The 22,077-nt window shown below is 40.6% G+C and overlaps 1 protein-coding gene across 3 annotated transcripts; it reads left to right on the top strand.

The window, feature by feature from the left end:
• The first annotated feature begins 57 nt into the window (after window positions 1-57).
• On the top strand, window positions 58-21,859 carry LOC106576387 (uncharacterized). Of its 3 annotated transcripts, none has more exons than XM_014153522.3 (9): window positions 5,114-5,363; window positions 16,641-16,710; window positions 16,878-17,080; window positions 17,176-17,280; window positions 17,386-17,484; window positions 17,670-17,780; window positions 18,493-18,613; window positions 18,724-19,005; window positions 19,732-21,859. In XM_014153522.3, exons 1-9 carry the CDS (start codon window positions 5,247-5,249, stop codon window positions 20,619-20,621), a joined length of 1,998 nt encoding a protein of 665 aa, XP_014008997.1. In that variant the 5' UTR covers window positions 5,114-5,246; the 3' UTR covers window positions 20,622-21,859. The 3 variants fall into 3 exon arrangements, with proteins under 3 accessions (XP_014009000.1, XP_014008997.1, XP_014008995.1); XM_014153520.3 differs by lacking the exon at window positions 5,114-5,363 and adding an exon at window positions 15,679-16,166; XM_014153525.3 differs by lacking the exons at window positions 16,641-16,710; window positions 16,878-17,080; window positions 17,176-17,280; ... (3 more) ...; window positions 18,724-19,005; window positions 19,732-21,859 and adding exons at window positions 58-225; window positions 2,079-2,281; window positions 3,834-3,935; ... (2 more) ...; window positions 4,782-4,902; window positions 8,757-10,015 and having other exon boundaries at window positions 5,094-5,363.
• The last annotated feature ends 218 nt before the right edge of the window (window positions 21,860-22,077 follow it).

Below are 22,077 nucleotides of genomic sequence, written 5' to 3'. Positions count from 1 at the left end.
CTATGACTAATGTGTTCCCATTGGAAACGACAGGCTGTGGTCTGTCTCAGTTATAAAAAAAACATTAGATCTTAGCTACAATACGGGAGACTTTTATTTTGAAGACTTTGTGGTTACAACAAACATTTTAACTAGCGTTTCAAGCCTCCAAGCTAGCTCCCTAACGTTAACATACCGTCGAAGCAGAATTAGCAGCTTGTTTTGCTGGCGATATGGATTCAAAAGGTTTGTCTCTGGCGTTTATAAGTAATGTTTTCCTAAAATGCTTCACCCAAAATGTATTTCTGTTCAAGATTAGACGAGGAAAATGTGGACAGTATGTAAAACAATATTTGGTTAAATTCACATAGCTAGTGACTAGCAGCTAGACGTGCACTAACAGGGTAAAACACAGTGGAGTCAACACCTGTATGAAAGTGTTGCGACAGAAAAAGGTCTGCGATTCCTTCAGGGCATTTCCATCGAAATGGACCCATGAGCACCAACATGTTAAGTTAATAGGAACATATCAATTTTGAGTGTCAAATGAAAGCTAAGAGTCCATATTTTGAGGAAATTAAGTCATGATAGATACATTTTTCAACCATCTTCTATCATCAAAATGAGTCATAAGTAAAGGCTTTGATTTCTGGATAAACTGATGGGGTCTAAGAAAAGGTGTCTTGGAAAATATCTACCCTACCAGGAAAGTATTAGAAATACATCAAAACACAATAATGTTGATGTAAAGACCCCTGTCAGCTAATATCAACACTTATGTTTAGTTTTGAATAAATTATTTACCTTCTGTAAGTTTAAGAAATATTGCATTGTAATTCTGTTACCAAAAACCCATATATATTTAAGATATTTTCGCATTTCTCTCCCGCGTGAGGAGAATAATGAAAGCTCACTGAAGTAACAAGTAATGGTAGACTTACCAATAAGTTATAGTGATTATTTTATTTATTTTTTTTACGGATATAAAATGTTTCATTCATTATTAAGTGATTAAAACTTGTAATTCTGTCACCAAATTGGTAACGAACTTACCCCAAAATCTGGCTACAATGGGAATGGCTACAATGGGAAATCATAATAGTCACAAAGCACAGTTGGTCACCTGCTACTGACCTCCCACTGGCGTACTGTTATGTTCAGATATCTGTTTTATTTTAATTTTATTTTTTGTTGTCCTAGAACAGTCATGACTCCGGAAAACACCTCTCCTTTTCTCACTCTCCAGTTAATGTGACCTCTCCTAGCGCTTACTGACACCTACCCATGAGCCCCCTCTTTTCCATTTACTGTAACAAGCATCCTCAACCATTGAGCACTGACCAACACTGGATGTCCATGGACGTTGAAAAGTAGTTGATATTTGGTCAGTCCACCCTGGCAATGACGTTAACGTCCACAGACGGACTGGATTGGACAAATGGATAGCACAGTACAGTGAGTAGAGCACAGTACAATACTGAGTACTGTGCAGTGAGTAGACTACAGTACAGTCAGTACAATATAGTACAGTAAAGAAAAGGAGAGTACAGTATATTCTACTATACTGAAATATACTATACTGCACTGTACTGAACTCTATTCTACTCTGCTGTGCTGTATTCTACTGCACACTACTGCGCTCTCCAGTGCTGCGCTGTGATGTCTAAACTTGTAAAAGGAGAATGACATTAATATCCATAATTACACATTTCTGTGTAGTACAGTAATTCTGTTACCGCTGAATCGCCCTTCATCCATTTTCAGTCATTTTAAATTAATTGTCTATGTATGCCTATTTATTCTTGAACAATATAACTTATACATGCCTCATGAGCTTAGTTCAACTAAGCTACAGATTGTTACACCAGATAATGTAATTTAACCAAAGCTCTTTGATATCTATTACTGGGAGTTACAGGATAGATACTGTTATGGTGTAGCACAGAGAATTTCCGACCAACCTTAGTCTGGTTATACGGTCTTCGTCCTGGATTCGTGGAAACAGGAGTCTCATAAAATGTCTGTAGTTGCAGGGGTCCGTATTAATTTGATGGTTGTAAGTTATGTTAACAAATTTCTCACTTTCGTTTTCATGACAGGTCTCAATCTCCCTCTATCCTCCTTGTGTCTCCTGGTTCCACCAATACGCTTGATGTCAGCATCCATGTGGCAAGTGGCTGAGCAGCGTAATGTGATGCAATATGGGAAGCTGGAGGAATTTGTGACTTTGGTGACAGAGATGGTTCCAGAGCTGCTGAGCTCCAGGCAGAGGAGCCAACTCATTCTAGGACTGAGAGCAAGGGTGAGAGAGGTGGAAATGTTGAGGGTTGGGAGGATGTAAAAGTGACCAATGTGGGGTGAGATTCAGAACTTAGTTCCTCATAAGCCCCTGGATCTTGAAGGCCAGGGATTTGGACAGAAGATTGTTCTCGTCACATTTTCATGATCAACTTCTGTTGTCATTGTCTTCTTCGTTTTTGTCCCCTTTGTCTTAAATGGTCAGCTACCTGCTCCCCCCCCCCCACTACTCCCCCTATGAACATTTCTCCCCACTCCCTCAATGGTCACTTAACTTACCTGCTGCTCCTCCTGTGGATATTTCACCCCCCCCCACCCCCTCAAATGACTTTTACTCTGCCCCCACCCCAATTATACTGTCCAACAATATATGTACAACATGCAACAATTTCAACGATTTCATATATTTCAGTCAATTGAAATAAATTAATTACGCCGTAGTCTATGGATTTCACATGAATGGGCAGGGGCGCAGCCATTGGTGGGTCTGGGAGGGCAAAGACCCACCCACTGGGGAGCCAGGCCCAGCCAATCAGAATGAGTTTTTCCCCACAAAAGGGCTTTATTACAGACAGAAATACTCCTAAATTTCATCAGCTGACCGGGTGGCTGGTCTCAGATTATCCCACGGAAGAAGCCAGATGTGGAGGTTCTGGACTGGCGTGGTTACACGTGATCTGTGGTTGTGAGGCCAGTTTGATGTACTGCCAAATTCTCTAAATCAACGTTGGAGGTGGCTTATGGTAGAGAAATGAACATTCAATTCTATGGCAACAGCTTTGTTGGCAATTTCTGCAGTCAGCGTGCCAATTGCGCGCTGCCTCAAAACATGAGACATCTGTGGCATTTTGTTGTGTGACAAAACTGCACATTTTAGAGTAGGCTTTTATTGTCCCCAGCACAAGATTAAACAGCGTGTAATGATCATGCTGTTTTATTAGCTTCTTGATATGCCACACTTGTCAGGTGGATGGATTATCTTGGCAAAGGATAAATGCTCGGGATGTAAACAAATTTGTGCACAAAATTTGAGAGAAATAAGCTTTTTGTGTATATGGAACATTTCTGGGTTCTTTTATCTCGGCTCATGGAACATGGGACCAACACTTTACATGTTGTGTTTATATTTTTGTTCAGTATACATTCATCCCTGTTACAGTTGTTAATATGTATATTATTACTTTTTTATTATAATTGTTATCATTTTTATTTCACTTGGTCCCCACACCCGCTCAATGGTAATTTAGTCTGCCTGCTGCTCCCCTATGGTCATTCCCCCTTTCCCCTCTACAGTCTTTACTCTCCCTCCACCCCAATGGAAATGTATAAATTCATCTCTGCTACAGTTGTTATTATGTATGTAGTTCTATTTCTATTGTTGTTTTTTTATGACCATTTTAATTATTTTATTTCACTTAGTCCTGCATGTTGGAGTTCGGAGCCTAAGATTTTCAATGAACCCTGCCATCACACCTGCAACCCTGTACATTAAACACTCTGACTGTGAATCTGTAATGTTCCCATTCCTGTATATTAAAGTGTGCCTGCTATTTCAGCTGGTTCTTGAGTTGTGCTGTGGTAAAGAGGACATGGTGGACCATCAAACCATCCAATGCCACTTGGATAGAATCCAGTCATGCACAGTAAAGCACAAAGCGGTAAGTTATGTGCAATACACCACAGAGTATGTGAATTGTTAAATCTCTATCACAACATTTTTTTGTTGTTGTAATTTTAGTTCTTAACTTACTTTTTTGGGGTGTAATTTCATGTTCAGAGCAAAAACAAGAAAGTGGAGGCATCAAAGTCTAACTTTGTGGAGCTGGTCCAAACCCTGCTGGAAGACCCAGCAAAGAGGGAACACTTTTTTCAGGTGAGATAATATCAAACATCTAACTTTTCACAATGGGGTAGTTCTGTGTCATAATCAAGCAAAAGTGTTGGATATGCCTGAAGAGCAAGCAGGCAGGCATGCACGTGAAATTAAATGCAATGCAATGCTCCCAAGCATGGTATGTGTGTGTTGTGTGTCAAGTTGGGTACTGTGACAAATATCAAGAATATTAGTGCAAATGGATAAAACAAGTATTTTATTAATCTACGGTAATGCATATTGACTGTATCAAGTGTTATAGGCAAGACCATTCACCTCACTGTGTAATGGCTCTCTACATTTTCATTAAAGGAGGTGTTCCCAGTGCAGTACGGTACTAAGTATGACACAGCACTGCAGATTCTGGTGTGGGAGTTCTTCTCCAGATTGGAGGAGCTGCTGCCGGTGCCCAGCTTTACACAGGTACTGATATGACTGCATCTTCATCCTATCAATTCAAATGTGAAAAATGTTGCATTTACTGTTATGAATGAATGAACCCCCTTTAATAGATGAATAAATGGACTGAACATCAACACGTTTCCAGTGGGTAGGAGCTAGGGCTTGATTTTGTATTGGACTGCACTCTCCTTTTCCATTTTAACTTTAAGTTTGCCTCTCTCACCCTCAGACAGCATCTTGTCTCAGCCTTGCCTTCTCTGATCTGGAGGAGTGTGTTCAGTCTGTCTCTGACCCTGAGCACCTGAAGACACTGCTACAGCATCAAAGACACCTTGGACACCTAAACAGAGGTAGGTAGCCTTCAGGTTATCTATTTCCGCTGGGGTAAATTCTTTGAACTTCTTTAGATTTGATTGCATTTTCCACCAATGAAATGTGCCTTGTTTTGTTAAAGATGTCTTCACCTTCAATGTGGCACAAACTGTATTCACCTCCAAGGTATTAGTAAATAAAATTGGTTTGTATTCTCCCTCTTTTCCAGATCATTTGTTCTACGACTCTGACACCATCCTGTCCGCTCTGTCCCTCACTTCCTTGGTAAACTCGAAACAAACTTCATTGGAGGCTCGAGGTCGTGACACTAGGAAGAAAGAACAGGAGGGTGGAGAAGAGTGGCGACCAGAAATCAGTGACAATGGAACCAATAAGGGAACTGATGAGGGCGCTGAACGACTTGAAGAGGCTGGTGAATCCAGTTCTGGTCAGCAGAAACCAGGATCATCACTACACGCTCGTCCAGTGGCCGTCGACGGTAAGGACATTCGCAGCAGAGTACATTACATACATCTGTGCACCGTTCATGGCGTTGCCAAACTGTGTTATTGATAACTGGCTGTTATTACTAGTTGGAACAATATTAAGTTAAGCGACAGTACTTTTTCCATTAGACTAGTCAGGCTTCTTTTAGCTGCTGTTTCCATTGTGGCTGTAGCTACTCCATCAACAGAGCTTTATTTGAGCCGGAACAGGAACCTGTTTTCCCAGATCCGGTACCTCTCGTGGCATGAAACATCATTTTCACTGTTTGCAATGTAGGAATTCTAATAAGAGCAGTCAGAGTTAAATACGTTGACTATTCCCCAAAAGTCTGGGGTTTTTTTACTTATTTTTTTAAGTAAGACATTCATATGACATGGATTCATTTTTAGCTCTAATTCTAGGTAACCAATGGGCAACTAAGATTCCAGATTGTAGATTTTAACAAGTTACACAATTCAGTATTTCATATATTCCCTTCAGACCTGTGTTCAAATACTATTTGAAATCTTTGAAATATGTTTAGCGTTTGCTTTAGCCTGCCTGGAGTGCCAGATGGGCGGGGTTTGCAGTTTTGTGACTCTATTGGTTCCATTGTGAAATGATTTCAAACAGTAGGCTATTTGAAGTTGAAACCAGGTCTGTTTCTGTAACTGGTGGGGTAGTGGTTACTGTTGCTACCACAATTCCTAGAAGCCTACATGTTTCAAAATGTTACCACCACATTGTTGGGATGTTGATGTGATGTAACAATGAGTTGACCTCCTAGAAAAACCCATCTGCTTGAGCTGCTCTTCGTTGAGTTCTGCTATGGGGGTGTATTTATTATGGATGAGTTGACCGTGGTCTGGCCACTGCATGCTGAAAATACCTGTTATAATTGTGTCAGTCACCAGATGAAATAGAGAACCATTTGGGAAGATGCTGTGTAATCAGTCACCACAATAGTTTTGGAGTACATTTACAATAATAATTTGCTGGCTAGCCAGGGTTATGACAGTTGTTTGACAATATAGTGTAACAATTGACCGTGGTCCAGGGCCGGCTTGCCCTGTATGCAGACCATGCACTACACATAGCTGACCAAAAAAAATAAGGAAAACAGTGTTGAGAGTTTGAATAGTAGAATTCCTACATATTTCTTCCATGCCTTCTTCACCCTCTACGGGACAGAAGGCCACAATCCAACATGGATGACCAATATTCAGTATATCTTATATTGCTTGTTCAGCTGAAGCACTATACTGTACATACTGTACATGTAGCAGACATGAGTCAGGCTCATGGTCTCGTGATGAGGTAGCCCTGCCTCACCCTTGGCCTTAGAGAGAGTATCCTCTTGGTCTCACTGTCAAGGTGTTTGTTTCTCCTGTGGGAGACCCGGGTTCAGATCCCGCCCGTGACAGTAGCCGTACCCATTTGACCTTGCTGTAAAATCAACATGCCCTTCCTGGTGTTCTCCTGCCCCCACCAACGAGTTCAAACAGGAGAAGGGCATTATGTTTGCTCATCTTGTGGCAGGGGGTTTAGAACATCACAGATCTTAAAATCACATTTACACATTCATATTGTGTGTTTGGCACAATCCTACTTGGATTGTGTCTTCAAGGAAAAGCATAGTAAACATACAAATTAACAAAAAGAAAGCTAAACAGCACATATGACTTTTGAAAACAATAGTGATTTCTTTGGGATTTTGATTGCAGGAAATATACTAAAGCATTCTGAATACATTTGTGAATAATTCAATGTGTGAATTAGGGTTTGTTCTTCTAGGAGTTATCAAGGTAGTGGTTAGAGGAGGGATGTCTGTCAAACTCATTTTGCCTTGGGAATGTCTTCATAGAGACTCCAAATTCGTTAATGGGATAATTTTACAAAAATGTAACGAAATCTTAATGATTTTTGTTTAGTTTTTTACCTTGAAAGAAGTTGTCTGTCTTACAATTTTAGTACAAACACGACGGAGAGGCCTGTGAATTAAATGTGTCAACATTTCCTAAAATATCTCACACACTGCAATCCAACTTCTCTTGTGACAATATCACTTGAGATAAGATCTGTGTTTGACTTAAAACATTTAGGAACGTATTGCATGCATTATTTACTTAACAGGGCTTTTCATAGAGCTTGTATTAACTCTACTCGACCACAACTTCATTTCAAATTTGACCACTCTTTCATTTGATGGGGCAGGTAGCCTAGTGGTTAGAGCATTGGGCCAGTAACCAAAAGGTTGCTAGATCGAATCCCCGAGCTGACAAGTTATAAATCTGTCTTTCCGCCCCTGAACAAGGCAGTTAACGCACTGTTCCTAGGCCGTCATTGTAAATAAGAATTTGTTGTTATTTAGTTAAACAAAGGTTTAATAAAATTGTAATGAGATTTTTGACAAGGATTGCCTTTTTTTGGAGGTCATTGCCTTGTCAAATACTATATACATATCGACAACAATCTGGAAAAAGAATGTTTAAAATAGCAGGACTGATTATATACTGAACAAAAATATAAAGGCAACATGCAATAATTTCATTGATTGTACTGAGTTACAGGAAATCAGTCAATTCAAATAAATTCATTGGGCCCTAATCTATGGATTTCACATGACTAGGAATACAGATATGCATCTGTTCGTCACAGATACCTTTAAAATAAATGGGCCTCACAATTGGCCTCAGGAAATTCATTAGGCCCTTATCTATGGATTTCACATGACTGAGAATACAGATATGCATCTGTTGGTCACAGATATTAAAATTGCAATTGATAAAATGCAATTGTGTTCATTGTCCATAGCATATGCCTGCCCATACCATAACTCCACCACCACCATGGGACTTCTGTTCACAACGTTGACATCAGCAAACCGCTTGCCCACACGATGCCATACACGTGGTCTGTGGTTGTGAGACCGGTTGGACGTACTGCCAAATTCTCTAAAATGACATTGGAGGCGGCTAATTGTAGCAAAATGAACATTACATTTTCTGGACACAGCTCTGGTGGACATTCCTGCAGTCAGCATGCCAATTGCACGCTCCCTCAACTTGAGACATCTGAGGCATTGTGTTGTGTGACAAAACTGCACATTTTAGAGTGGCCTATTCTTGTCCCCAGCACAAGGTGCACCTGTGTAATGATCATGCTATTTAATCAGCTCCTTGACATGCCACCCCTGTCAGGTGGATGGATTATCTTGGCAAAGGATAATTGCTCACTAACAGGGATGTAAACAAATTTGTGCACAACATTTGAGAGAAATAAGCGTTTTGTGCGTACGGAAAATGTCTGGGATCTTTTATTTCAGCTCATGAAAGATGGTACCAACACTTTACATGTTGCGTTTATATTTTTCTTCAGTGTACTTCCATGTGCTTTTTACCTGCAGAAACGGATAGTGACATTCCCTCCCAGGTCTTCTCCTGCCCCCAGTGCCCATTCTCCCACAGGGAAGAGGTGAATCTTCAGCAGCACATCAGGAAGGAACATCTAACAGAGGAGGACCGCAGGAGCCTGGACTCTGGAGGAGCTGAGAACTCACTGCCATCCAGTCAAACAATACAGAGACCCTCAATCAAGACAACCAAGAAGTACATCTGCTTTAAATGTGGAAAGGGTTTCAGAAGCCCATCGGACCTGAAACGACATAAGGGTGTTCACACAGACATGCAGCCGTTCCATTGCAACCAGTGTGATAAAAGATTCAAAGCAAAGGGTAGTCTAAAACAGCACCAACGAGTTCACTCAGGAGAAAGGCCTTATGATTGCTCACATTGTGGCAGGGGGTTTAGGACATCAGATATCTTAAAATCTCATTTACGCATTCATACTGGGGAGCGACCTTATGGGTGTACAATATGTGGGAAGAGATTTATTCAACGGCAAGTACTAACAAGACACATCAGGATGCACAGTGGAGAGAAACCATACTTGTGTAGCATTTGTGGAAAGACCTTCGCTTGCTCAGGGGAACTGATGGTACACTCAAGGATCCACACAGGGGAACGACCGTATCATTGTGAACAATGTGGGAATACTTTTAGTCTAGCAAGTAAACTGAAAGTGCATCAGCGAAGTCATACAGGCGAACGCCCATACCCCTGTACACAGTGCCCCAAAGGCTTCTCCACCTCCAACAGACTAGTGAAACACATGCGAATTCATACTGGGGAGAAACCTTACCCATGTGTAAAGTGTGGCAAAAGATTCTCTGAAAGGGGAAACATGAGAATACATCAACGAATGCATGAAAAAGAGAGAAAAGGTCGACAAATGTATTGATAAAGCAACACTAAGCTGTTGAAATGTTATTTGGAGATTCTGCTCTATATAGTTCTCTGCTACATTTTCAGGTGATTATGACATGTTCGTAGATCTTCTAATTTGTCATACCAGGCGGTGTAACTTCAGAGATGATAGGCAAAATTTGTGTTCTAAATATTGTAACCATTCTGTAAAAATGTTAAGTTATGTCTGGTTATATGCGAACAGATTTGATTTTACCCTGAAATAATTCCCTGAGTTCAATGCTACCCAGTTGTAAAACTAACAATGGGCAAAAACACTATTATAAACCACATTTCTAATATAGCGGGACATCTTAAACAATACCCTCAAATAAAAAGTGTTTACACACCTGGCACCACCTATAGACCCGAAATATATTTAGATTATTTCAAAGTAATTGAACAATTGCTCAATTCCATTTAGCCTTTTTCCATTGTTGTTCACTCCACTCGTTAACTTCACTATATACAGTGCCTTCGGAAAGTATTCAAACCCCTTGACTTTTTCCACATTTTGTTAGGTTACAGCCTTATTCTAAACTGGATTAAATTGTTATCTTTCCTTATCTGTTTTCGCTTTGTCATTATGGGGTATTGTGTGTAGATTGTTGAGTTTAAAAAAATGTGTATCCATTTTAGAATAAGGCTGTAATGTAACAAAATGTGGAAAAAGTAGAGGGGTCTGAATACTTTCTGAATGCACTGTAGATGATTTGGTGGTAAACACAGATTCAATAAAAGCACCATTATTGTACTAACAAAGCTGGCTAGTGGTGTGCTGGGTCCAGTGATTTGTGGACATCTATCAGCTTTGCCTTTCTCCCAGTGGCATTTAATTCCTCCATGGAATTTACAGTGAGTTCCAAAAGCATTGGGACAGTGACACATTTTGTGTTGTTTTAGCTACGTACTCCAGCACTTTCGATTTGAAATGATACAATGACTATGAGGTTAAAGCGCAGACTGTCAGCTTTAATTTGAGGGTATTTACAGTTGAAGTCGGAAGTTTACATGAACTGAGTTTAATGTATTTGGATAAGGTGTTTCACAATTCCTGACATTTAATCCTAGTAAAAATTCCCTGTCTTAGGTCAGTTAGGATCACCACTTTATTTTAAGAATGTGAAATGTCAGAATAATAGTAGAGAGTGATTTATTTCAGCTTTTTATTTCTTTCATCACATTCCCAGTGGGTCAGAAGTTTACATACACTCAATTAGTATTTGGTAGCATTGCCTTTAAATTGTTTAACTTGGGTCAGACGCTTCAGGTATCCTTCCACAAGCTTCCCACAATAAGTTGGGTGAATTTTGACCCATTCCTCCTGACAGCTGGTTTAACCGAGTCAAGTGTGTAGGCCTCCTTGCTCGCACAAGCTTTTTCAGTTCTGCCCACACATTTTCTATTGGATTTCCTGACTGATGTCTGGAGATGTTGCTTCAATATATCCACATAATTTTCCTGCCTCATGATGCCATCTATTTTGTGAAGTGCACACATTATGCTGTCACCCTCGTGCTTCATGGTTGGGATGGTTTCTACGGCTTGCAAGCCTCCCCCTTTTTCCTCCAAACACAATAATGGTCATTATGGCCAAACAGTTCTATTTTTGTTTCATCAGACCAGAGGACATTTCTCCAAAAAGTACAATCTTTGTCCCCATGTGCAGTTGCAAACCGTAGTCTGACTTTTTTTTATGGCAGTTTTGGAGCAGTGGCTTCTTCCTTGCTGAGCGGCCTGTCAGGTTATGTCAATATAGAACTCGTTTTACTGTGGAAATAGATACTTTTGTACCTGTATCCTCCAGCATCTTCACAAGGTCCTTTGCTGTTGTTCTGGGATCGATTTGCACTTTTTGCACCAAAGTACATTAATCTCTAGGAGACAGAACGCGTCTCCTTCCTGAGCGGTATGACGGCTGCATGGTCCCATGGTGTTTATACTTGCGTACTATTGTTTGTACAGATGAATGTGGTACCTTCAGGCGTTTGGAAATTGCTCCCAAGGATGAACCAGACTTGTGGAGGTCTCAAAACAAATTCTGAGGTCTTGGCTGATTTCTTTTGATTTTCTCATGATGTCAAGCAAAGAGGCACTGAGTTTGAAGGTAGGCCTTGAAATGCATCCACAGGTACACCTCCAATTGACTCAAATGATGTCAATTAGCCTATCAGAAGCTTCTAAAGCCATGACATAATTGTCTGGAATTTTCCAAGCTGTTTAAAGGCACAGTCGACTTAGTGTATGTAAACTTCTGACCCACTGGAATTGTGATACAGTGAGTTATAAGTGAAATAGTCTGTCTGTAAACAATTGTTGGAAAAAGGACTTGTGTCATGCGAAAAGTAGATATCCTAACCGACTTGCCAAAACTATAGTTTGTTAACAAGAAATTTGTGGAGTGGTTGAAAAACGAGTTTTAATGACTCCAACCTAAGTGTATGTAAACTTCGGACTTCAACTGTACATCCATATCGGGTGAACCTTTTAGACATTACAGCACGTTTTATACATAGTACCCCCATTTAGGGGACCAAAAGTATTGGGACAAATTCACTTACACTGAGTGTATAAAACATGAAAGACCCATTCCTAATATTGAGTTGCTCTGAACTCTGGAGGTGCTGAGAACTCACTGCCATCCAATGAAACAGTAAAGAACTCCTCAGCCAAGACAACGAAGAAGTACATCTGCAAACAGTGTTTCACCAAAGGGCACATGAAAGAACGTAAACGTGTTCACACAGAGGAAAAACTGTTTCATTGTGACCAGTGTGAGAAAAAAAACTAAAATCAAAGGGCACTTTAATACTGCACCAACGTGTCCACACAGGAGAAAGACAATATCTTTGCGCACATTTTGGCAGGGGGTTTATGACATCTGGGACCTTTAACTTCCCATATACTTACTCATACTGGGGAGAGACCATTCACCTGTTCAATATGTGGGAGGAGATTTATCCAACAGCAATTACTAACACACCACCTCAGGATGCATACAGGAGAGAAATCATACTAACTGTATGTAGCGTTTGTAGAAATACATTTTATTCCTCAGGGGCCTTGTTGGTACACTCATGAACACACACAGTTAAATGCCCCCACAGCTGTCAACTTTGTGGGAAGATGTTTAGAATGTCTTGGATGCTCATGATGCAACGAAGGACTCACACAGGTCGAGCTCCCATTCTCCTGCTCTCATTGTGAAAAACGCTTCATCTCAAAAGCGCCCTTAGATGACATGCTTATTCATACTGGAGAGAAACCTCATCCGTGTCTATGTGGGAAGCAGTTTAATTTGAGAATCCATAAATAAAACTCATTGGCCATAGTTCAGGTAGTTGTCTTGTTCGAACACAACATTTCTTCATAGATGTTCATTTTCATACTCTGACTCTCTCAAAGCCTTTTTTAAGTTCTTGGTTGTTTTTCATTTAAATATGGACTCAACCACAATCTTGTTTTTTTGTAACTTTGATGTGTCCATTGTTGAAAACCCTGGCCTGGAGAAATGGGCCATACAATCCAGGAACCTTGGGATGTCCCAACTCTGACGTTACCCCATTGAAGTTTAAATGTAAAATGGTAAAGGTGGGGGTTAGGGTAGGGGTTAAAGTTTGGGTTAGGGTTTAGGGTAGGGATGTCCCAAGTATCCCAGATACACATTTTTCCAGGGTAAGTGCTATGTGAAGGCAGATATTTGTATGAAGGAGTCTTTATTTTAACTTGCATTGTTAGACATTTGAACATTCTAGATAGCTTAGTACCACTGGATAGTTGTATCAATATGCTTGTGTCAACTTCCAGGGATACTCACACGCTGTTCCTAAAGGTGTGCATACACATGTGAAATAGGGGCCTCTTTCTATTCTGGTTAGAGACAGTTTGCACTGTTCTGTGAAGAGAGTAGTACACAGCGTTGTTTAAGATGTTCAGTTTCTTGGCAATTTCTCGCATGGAATAGCCTTCATTTCTCAGAACAAAAATAGACTGACAAGTTTCAGAAGAAAGTTCTTTGTTTCTGGCCATTTTGAGCCTGTAATCGAATCCACAAATGCTGATACTCCAGATACTCAACTAGTCTAAAGAAGGCCAGTTTTATTACTTCTTTAATCAGCACAACAGTTTTGAGCTGTGGTAACATAATTGCAAAAGGATTTTCTAATAATCAATTAGCCTTTTAAAATGATAAACTTGGATTAGCTAACACAACATGCCATTGGAACACAGGAGTGATGGTTGCTGATAATGGGCCTCTGTTGCCTATGTAGATATTCCATAAAAAATCTGCCGTTTCCAGCTACAATAGCCATTTACAATGTTAACAATGTCAACACTGTATTTCTGATCAATTTGATGTTATTTTAATGGACAAAAAAATGGCTTTTCTTTCAAAAACAATGATATTTCTGAGTGACCCCAAACTTTTGAACGGTAGTATGTGTGTGTGTGTGTATGTAAATATATATACAGTACCAGTCAAAAGTTTGGACACACCTGCTCATTCCAGAGTTTTTCTTTATTTTTAAAATGTTCTACATTGTATAATAATGTAAAGGCATCAAAACAATGAAGCAACAGATATGGAATCATGTAGTAATCAAAAAGGTGTTAAACAAATGAAAATATGTTATATTTGAGATTCTTCAAAGTAGCCACCCTTTGCCTTGATGACAGCTTTGCACACTCTTGGCATTCTCTCAACCAGCTTCATGAGGTAGTCACTTGGAATGCATTTCAATTAACAGGTGTGCCTTCTTAAAAGTTCATTTGTGGAATTTCTTTCTTTCTTAATGCGTTTGAGCCAGTCAGTTGTTGTGACAAGGTAGTGCTGGTATACAGAAGATAGACCTATTTGGTAAAAGACCAAGTCCATATTATGGCAAGAACAGCTCAAATAAGCAAAGAGAAATGACAGTCCATCATTACTTTAAGACATGAAGGTCAGTCAATCTGTAAAATTTCAAGAACTTTGAAAGTTTCTTCAAATGCAGTCGCAAAAACCATCAAGCGCTATGATGAAACTGGAAAGGAAGACCCAGAGTTACCCCTGCTGCGGAGGATAGGTTCATTAGAGTTCACTGCACCTTAGATTGCAGCCCAAATAAATGCTTCACAGAGTTCGAGCAACAGACACATCTCAACACCAACTGTTCAGAGGAGACTGCGTGAATCAGGACTTCATGGTCAATTTGCTGCAAAGAAACCACCACTAAAGGACACCAATAATAAGAAGAGACTTCCTTCGACCAAGAAACATGAGCAATGGACATTAGACTGGTGGAAATCTGTCTTTTGGTCTGATGAGTGCAAATTTGAGATTTTTACTTCCAACCGCCATGTCTTTGTGAGACGCAGAGTAGGTGAACGGATGATCTCCGCATGTGTGGTTCCCACCGTGAAGCATGGAGGAGGAGGTGTGATGGTGCGGTGGTGCTTTGCTGGTGGCACAGTCTGTGATTTATTTAGAATTCAAGGCGCACTTAACCAGCATGGCTACCACAACATTCTGCAGCGATACGCCATCCCATCTGGTTTGCACTTAGTGGAACTATCATTTGTTTTTCAACAGGACAATGACCCAAACACACCTCCAGGCTGTGTAAAGGCTATTAGAACAAGAAGGAGAGTGATGGAATGTTGCATCAGATGACCTGGCCTCCACAATTACGCAACCTCAACCCAATTGAGATGGTTTGGGATGAGTTGGACCGCAGAGTGAAGGAAAAGCAGCCAACAAGTGCTCAGCATGTGTGGGAACTCCAGGTGAAGCTGGTTGAGCGAATGCCAAGAGTGTGCAAAAATCTGAAATATATTTTGATATATTTGTTTAACACTTTTTTGGTTACGACATGATTCCATATGTGTTATTTCATATGTCAAATGTCAAAATTAAGAAAAACCCTTGAATGAGTAGGTGTGTCCAAACTTTTGACTGGGACTGTATATATTTATTTATTTTCAATTTTGTAGTAAAGTATAATTAATTTATATTATAGTCCAGTTCTGGCCGTTATAATGGAACATATTGCATGCCAACCGCTGTTAAACGAAGAAGAAGAAGAAGAAGAAGGTGAAGATGATGTTGTTGATACCGGAAGTGAACGTTTTTGGCCTAAAACGTCATATGTAAACGACGACCGTGAATGTTCGGTTATTTTGCTGCTTATCTAGCTAGCTAGATAGCTAACCAGCTTGTGAATTTTGGGGAAATGGCTGAATCGTTTGAAGAACGTCTCGTAAAAGCTGTCAAAGAGCATACACACTTGTATGATACCTCAATGCGTTTACATTTCGACAAAGAGGCTCTCGAACACAGTTGGCGCGAAATTGCTACATATTTAAACTCCGATCCAGATACTTGCAGGAAGAAATGGAGACTTGCGAGGGACCGTCATGTGAGAGCACTGAAAAAGTCTAAGGATATGCCAGAGGGTGTACCGAGGCCTGGAAGCCTGAGTTGGCTCACCGTTTTTATAAAACATCGGCAAACCAACCCAAACTTTCCTGAGGTAGCTAGTTAGCGAAGATACATAAAATGTGTGGTTACAGTAACTTACCTAGTTGCCAGACCTGTGCTATTCACAGCCAGCTAGACACTGCTAGCATGACTAGTTATGTGTGTAATACCATAGACTTATAGACCGGTAATTATCGGTATTATCAAAGAAGATTATCTAATAGTTCGACTGAAGAAACCACTATTTGTGGCACTGGGTTCGCAGTTCAAATGAGTGCAATATCAACACCAGCAGCAGAGGACGCACATACATCAGTACGAGATTGCGGAGATTAATGTAACATTTTCTTTTTGAAAAGTTAAAACACTGAGTCAACTGTTTATGGCAATCCGGCTTTAATCAGAACATATGACAGTGACGGATTAATTTAGTCATAAAATGAGAACGTACTGTTTTATTGTTTGCAACAGGCCAGCCTTACTGTTAATCTTTTAAAGATGTCTCTTGTTTTGTTGGTTTCCATAGATCTCAGCAGACAGAGTTGAGAGTCCTAATGACAACCTGGATCAGACTCCTTTGTTTTCAGACCAGGCAGGTAAGCCAATATTAGTGGTGTGTAGTTGGTTACAGATATTGTGTAGTTGGCTACAGGTATTGTGCAGTTGGCTACAGGTATTGTGTAGTTGGTTACTGGTATTGTGTAGTTGGCTACAGATACAATCCTTATGTTTCCATACTGGCTCCTTTTTTATTTTACTGTAGGTCCACTGTTCCCTTTATCTTCTTTCCGTCTCCTGGTTCCACCTCTACGACTGATGTCAGCTTTCATGTGGCAAGTGGCTCAAGAGCGTAATGTGATGCACTATGGGAAGCTGGAGGAGTTCGTGACTTTGGTGACAGAGATGGTTCCAGAGCTGCTGAGCTCCAGGCAGAGGACCCAACTCATCCTGGGACTGAGAGCAAGGGTGAGAAGTGGGAGGGTGGAGAAGGAGTGGAGGCATGGATGTTCAGAAAGGCTCTTTAGTCCAATGACCATTATTCTCATAAAATCTACTTTCAGATGGTTTTAGAGTTGTTTCGTAATGAAAACCCACCGGACCCCCAGACCATCCAACTTCATTTGGACAGAATCAAAACTTCTTCAGTACATGCTGTCAATGAGGATGTATGTAACTTTCAGTGTCTAAAGTCGTCTGGATGCTATTGAATACAGGGAGCTTATATTGTCTTTCTTTTGAAGCTGATTGTATCATTCATTTTACATGCCCAGTCACAGAGTAGAAATGAGTTGGAGGCTTCAGAGTCTAACTTTGTGGAGCTGGTCAAAACCCTGCTCGAAGACCCTTCTGAGAAGAAGCACTTCTTCCAGGTGGGAAATATCCTAATGAATCATAGTTGTTGCTTTCAGAGTCAATAGGACAGCATGTTCCAGCAATGTAAAACTCAGTAGTGAAATGTTGCTTGTTTTACTGTAACTGATGAAAGGCTGTACAAAATGAAAAATCCAGCAAGGTGTTGGTTTCAACTATGCGTGTTTTTATTTTTCTCTCTCAGGTGGTGTTCCCAATACGTTACGGCCCTCGGTATGACACAGCACTGCAGATACTGGTGTGGGAGTTTCTCTCCCGACTGGAGGAGCTGCTGCCTGTACCAGACCTCACAGAGGTACAGGCTCAATATCTTAATAGCATGACATCTTTAGAGATGGTCAGGCTTGTCATGTTATTTCTTCAGTATCACACGCTTAGGGGTGTAACTGTTTTAGTAATGGCACTGTATAAGGTCCAGTTTTTGGAACAGAGTTTCTTGTTCATGACTGTCCTTTTTGTCAGCTAAGGTTGAATCCTATATGATTAATGTAGAGACACAGGAGAGGAGTGCTTCTTTGATTGAAGACCATGGTGCTTGACTACGAAGCGGCAAAGGGAACTGCACCTCCTTAACTTTAGGCTATGCTCAAACCCTACACCCCAACCCAAGCCCTCTGGTCTCTTGGTCCTCGCACCCCTACGGGAGGGCAGCTCCCACTCAGCCCAGTCAAAGCTCTTCTCTGTCCTGGCATCACAACTACGCCCCCCCACCCACCCCACCCCACTCACTGTATGTCACTCTGGATAAGCGCGTCTGCTAAATGACTAAAATATACAATCCATGAGGTGCTCTTTGATCATGGGATGAAATATTATAGATAAAAAATATGTTGACACTGGATAGTAAACAATGCTGTAAAAGCCTTTGTGAAAACAAACTTCCAGAAGTAATCAAGGCACTCTCAGGTAGTGGAAACATGTAAAAGCCTTTGTTTTACGGCTTGTGCATGGCAAGAATAACAACAACAAAAACCTAATATGTTTTAATGTTCCTTTTATCTTCTCAGACAGCATCTTGTCTCAGCCTTGCCCCCTCTGACCTGGAGGAGTTCTGGCATTCTGTTTCTGACCCCGAGCACCTGAAGACACTGCTGCAGCATCATAGACATCTGGGTCACTTGAGCAAAAGTGAGTCTTAATAAGAGGATATCAACCATGTTAGCCATGTGCTCTTCTGTAAATTAGTGGAGTTGAATTTTTCCGTTTCCTTTCCTGAGATGAAAATTCTCTCCTTTCAGATGAATTCTCCAACCAGGTTGCAGACAACATCTTGTCCACATTGTCAATTCCTCAAATTCATGGCCTCAAGTCAAGTCTTGATGGACATGAAGGCATGAAAGGGAGCACAGAAGGGTGGAAGATCAACAGTGAGGAAGACCAAGAGGAAGGAGGAGAGTTGCATTTTGAAAAGAACTTGGAGGATGATGGAAGTGAGAGAAATGAAGACACTGAGAGAGGATTGAAGGATGAGGATGACGCAAACTGGACCTCCCCTCTGAGTGAACCAGAGGACTCGGCTGGTAAGGAGATTCATAATGATAGTCCATTTCCACCATGTATTTTTAAGTGATTTGTAAAAGCCTGACTTGTTACATTACCTAGAAATATTATTTGCAAATTGTTTTTTTTTTACACTCCTTGACCTTCAGGGGAAAAATCAGGAATTGTTTCACACCCCTGTCAAATGTTATACTTATGATAATGAATTACAGAGGTTGATATCAGTTCCTACTTATAAAAGTGTCAAATATAGAGGGGCTGTGTATATTGTTTTGGAGAAGGACATTTTTGTGCTTTTGTGAACACCACACTGAAGGCTGTTTCCAACAATGGCTGCCACCGCTAGCGGAACCATTCATTTCAATGGGATGTTGGTTGGCGAGCGACGTTAACTGGAAGATGCTGAAACTTGCTAAATAATAAGCTAATGTACTTAAAAAATGTCTGGCTGTATCAACAATATAGCTGTCCCTAAATCAGGCACATTCAGCATGACGGCAGCGTGCTAGCTCATTTACAACTGGCAGAAATGTGATTTGCATTTGCTGCATCACAATACATGCTGTTCTGGTCTAAGATCTTGGACCCGCCACTCGGGTAGGTCCAGGATTCATTTGGGTCAGGCTTTGTTTGCCCTTCGCATTGTTTTGTAACGTGGATCATGGTACCAAGCACTCCAGGATCTGGATCAAAGAAAGGATATGTAAAAGCGTCTGAAATGTTGTATGTCTGCTTTCTGCCTACAGAACTGGATAGTGGCATGCCCTCCCAGGTCTTCTCCTGCCCCCAGTGCCCATTCTCCCACAGGGAAATGGTGGATCTTCACCAGCACATCAGGAAGGAACATCTAACAGAGGAGGACAGCAGGAGCCTGGACTCTGGAGGAGTTGAGAACTCACTGCCATCCAGTCAAACAGCCAAGAGCTCCTCAGCCAAGAGCTCCTCAGCCAAGAGAATCAATAAAAACACCTGCAAACAGTGTGGGAAGGGTTTCAGATGCACAACTGACCTGAAACGACACCAAAGTGTTCACACCAGTGTGCAGCCGTTCCGTTGCAACCAGTGTGAGAAGAGATTCAAATCGGAGAGATATCTACAACTGCACAAGAAAAGTCACGACGTAGAACCGATGCACAGGCCTATTTGCCAACACTGTGGCAAGAGTTACACTAGTGCAGCAGTCCTCAAAATACACATACGCACCCACACCGGAGAGCGGCCTTACTCCTGCTCAGTCTGTGGGAAGAAGTTCAATCAAAAGCACACATTAGTTAGACACCTCCGGATGCACAAAGGAGAGAGACCATACCTGTGTAGCGTATGCGGGAAGGCTTTCTTTGTTTCCGGGGAACTCTTAGTGCACATGCGTTTTCACACAGGGGAACGACCTTACCGCTGTAAACCGTGTGGAAAGGCTTTCAGCACGTCATGCGCTCTCACGTCGCATAAGCGATGGCACTCAAACGAGCGCCCGTTCACCTGCTCCCTGTGTTCAAAGGGCTTTGCGGAAACTGGTGGCCTTAAAAGACACATGTTTATTCATACTGAGGAGAAGCCCCATTACTGCCACACGTGTGGGAAAGGATTTAGTCAGTTGAGCAACATGAGAATACATTTGAAAACTCATAAAAAATAATGTAATCGGATCTTTGTCAGACTAAAGGAATTTTTACACTAGTATAATGTTTATTTCTCCTTGAGCTCATAAAGCCGAAAGTAAGGAAAACATGAAATTGTGTTATCGGTAATGTACATCGTCCTGACAAAGTTTTCACCATTTATTGACTAAGTAGCCATTCTGTTAATTTCTCCTTGGTGATGTGATCGGTTGTTAAGGAACTTTGGCCACAGACTTCACGATGAGGTTTTACTTAGTGCACTGCCATCTGTACTGTACTCTGGTGAGCACAGTAGGGTTTACATGATGTAAGCATGACACATCGTTCGTGTAGGCCGTTCTGTACCTGAAGTAATGAAAAAAAAAAACGTTTTGACCGCAACTATCAAGTTGTCCTTTAATAATAATTCATGTGTTTTAGGGCAAGCTCCTGATGTATGTTGGAACAGAGTCCTCCCTTTTCTCCTGCATAGGTACCCGTTCACGTGTGCTTGTCTGAGGAAATTTTAGGCGCCTGATTCCCTTCTGGTTCATGCTGGGCTGAAGTGCAATTAGGTACACTTTGTTTTCCATTGTAATCAGATCTGGGTTCAAATACTATTTCAAATATCTCAACTTTCACCTACGTTGTCCAAGTGAGTATTCAGATATATTTTATTTCAAAAGACAAGTAGTTGAATATTTTAATGTATTTGAAAATACTCAAATACACTCCCATGCATTTGAAAATAGTTTTTAAAATAAGTGTTTGAAAATACTCGTACTATTTGGTTTTTACAAATAGCCATTCAAGTAGAAGGACTTGTTTTGGGCTTTGTATTTGAAAATACTCAAATACACAGAAAATGTATTTTAAATACCAGATATCCAAATACATATTTAAACCCAGGTCTGATTGTAATAAATAATCACTCAGTAATCGTCTGGTGACTCAATCATTTGTAAATTAACTAATACTACAGCATGTGTATGATATATGTATATTATTATGTACATGATGCTACATTTATTATCCATCAAACACTTTTTATTAAGTGTGGGAAAGAATTTACTCGGATGAGCAACATGAGAATATGTTTGAAAACTCGTAAGAAACTCATTGGATCTTTGTCAGACTAAAGTGATTTTTACATTCGTGTTAGGTGTTAGTATTTCTCCTTGAGCTCATTGTATTATAGGTCATGTACAATGAACAAAAATATAAACGCAACAAGTGTTGGTTTCATGAGCTGAAATAAAAGATCCCAGAAATCTTCCATATGCATAAAAGCTTATTTCTCTGAAATTTGGTGCACACATTTGTTTACATTCCTGTAAGTGAGCATTTCTACTTTGCCAAGATAATCCATCCACCAGATATGTGTAGCATATCAAGAAGCTGATTAAACAGCACGATCATTATACAGGTGCACCTTGTGCTGGGGACATTAAATGGCCACTCTAAAATGTTTTGTCACAACACAATGCAACAGAT

This window comes from Salmo salar, chromosome 17, assembly GCF_965601325.2.
Source record: "Salmo salar chromosome 17, fSalSal1, whole genome shotgun sequence".
NCBI classification, from domain to species: domain Eukaryota; kingdom Metazoa; phylum Chordata; class Actinopteri; order Salmoniformes; family Salmonidae; genus Salmo; species Salmo salar.
The sequence above is the reverse complement of the archived record's forward strand: the minus strand, read 5'-3'. Positions and strand labels throughout refer to the sequence as shown.

Coding starts and splice junctions, on each gene's coding strand:
- LOC106576387 (XM_014153520.3), top strand. CDS start 15,867: ATGGCTGAATCGTTTGAAGAACGTCTCGTAAAAGCTGTCAAAGAGCAT. Junction 16,711..16,877: donor TTTGTTTTCAGACCAGGCAG/GTAAGCCAATAT, acceptor ATTTTACTGTAG/GTCCACTGTTCCCTTTATCT. Junction 17,781..18,492: donor CTGTACCAGACCTCACAGAG/GTACAGGCTCAA, acceptor TTATCTTCTCAG/ACAGCATCTTGTCTCAGCCT.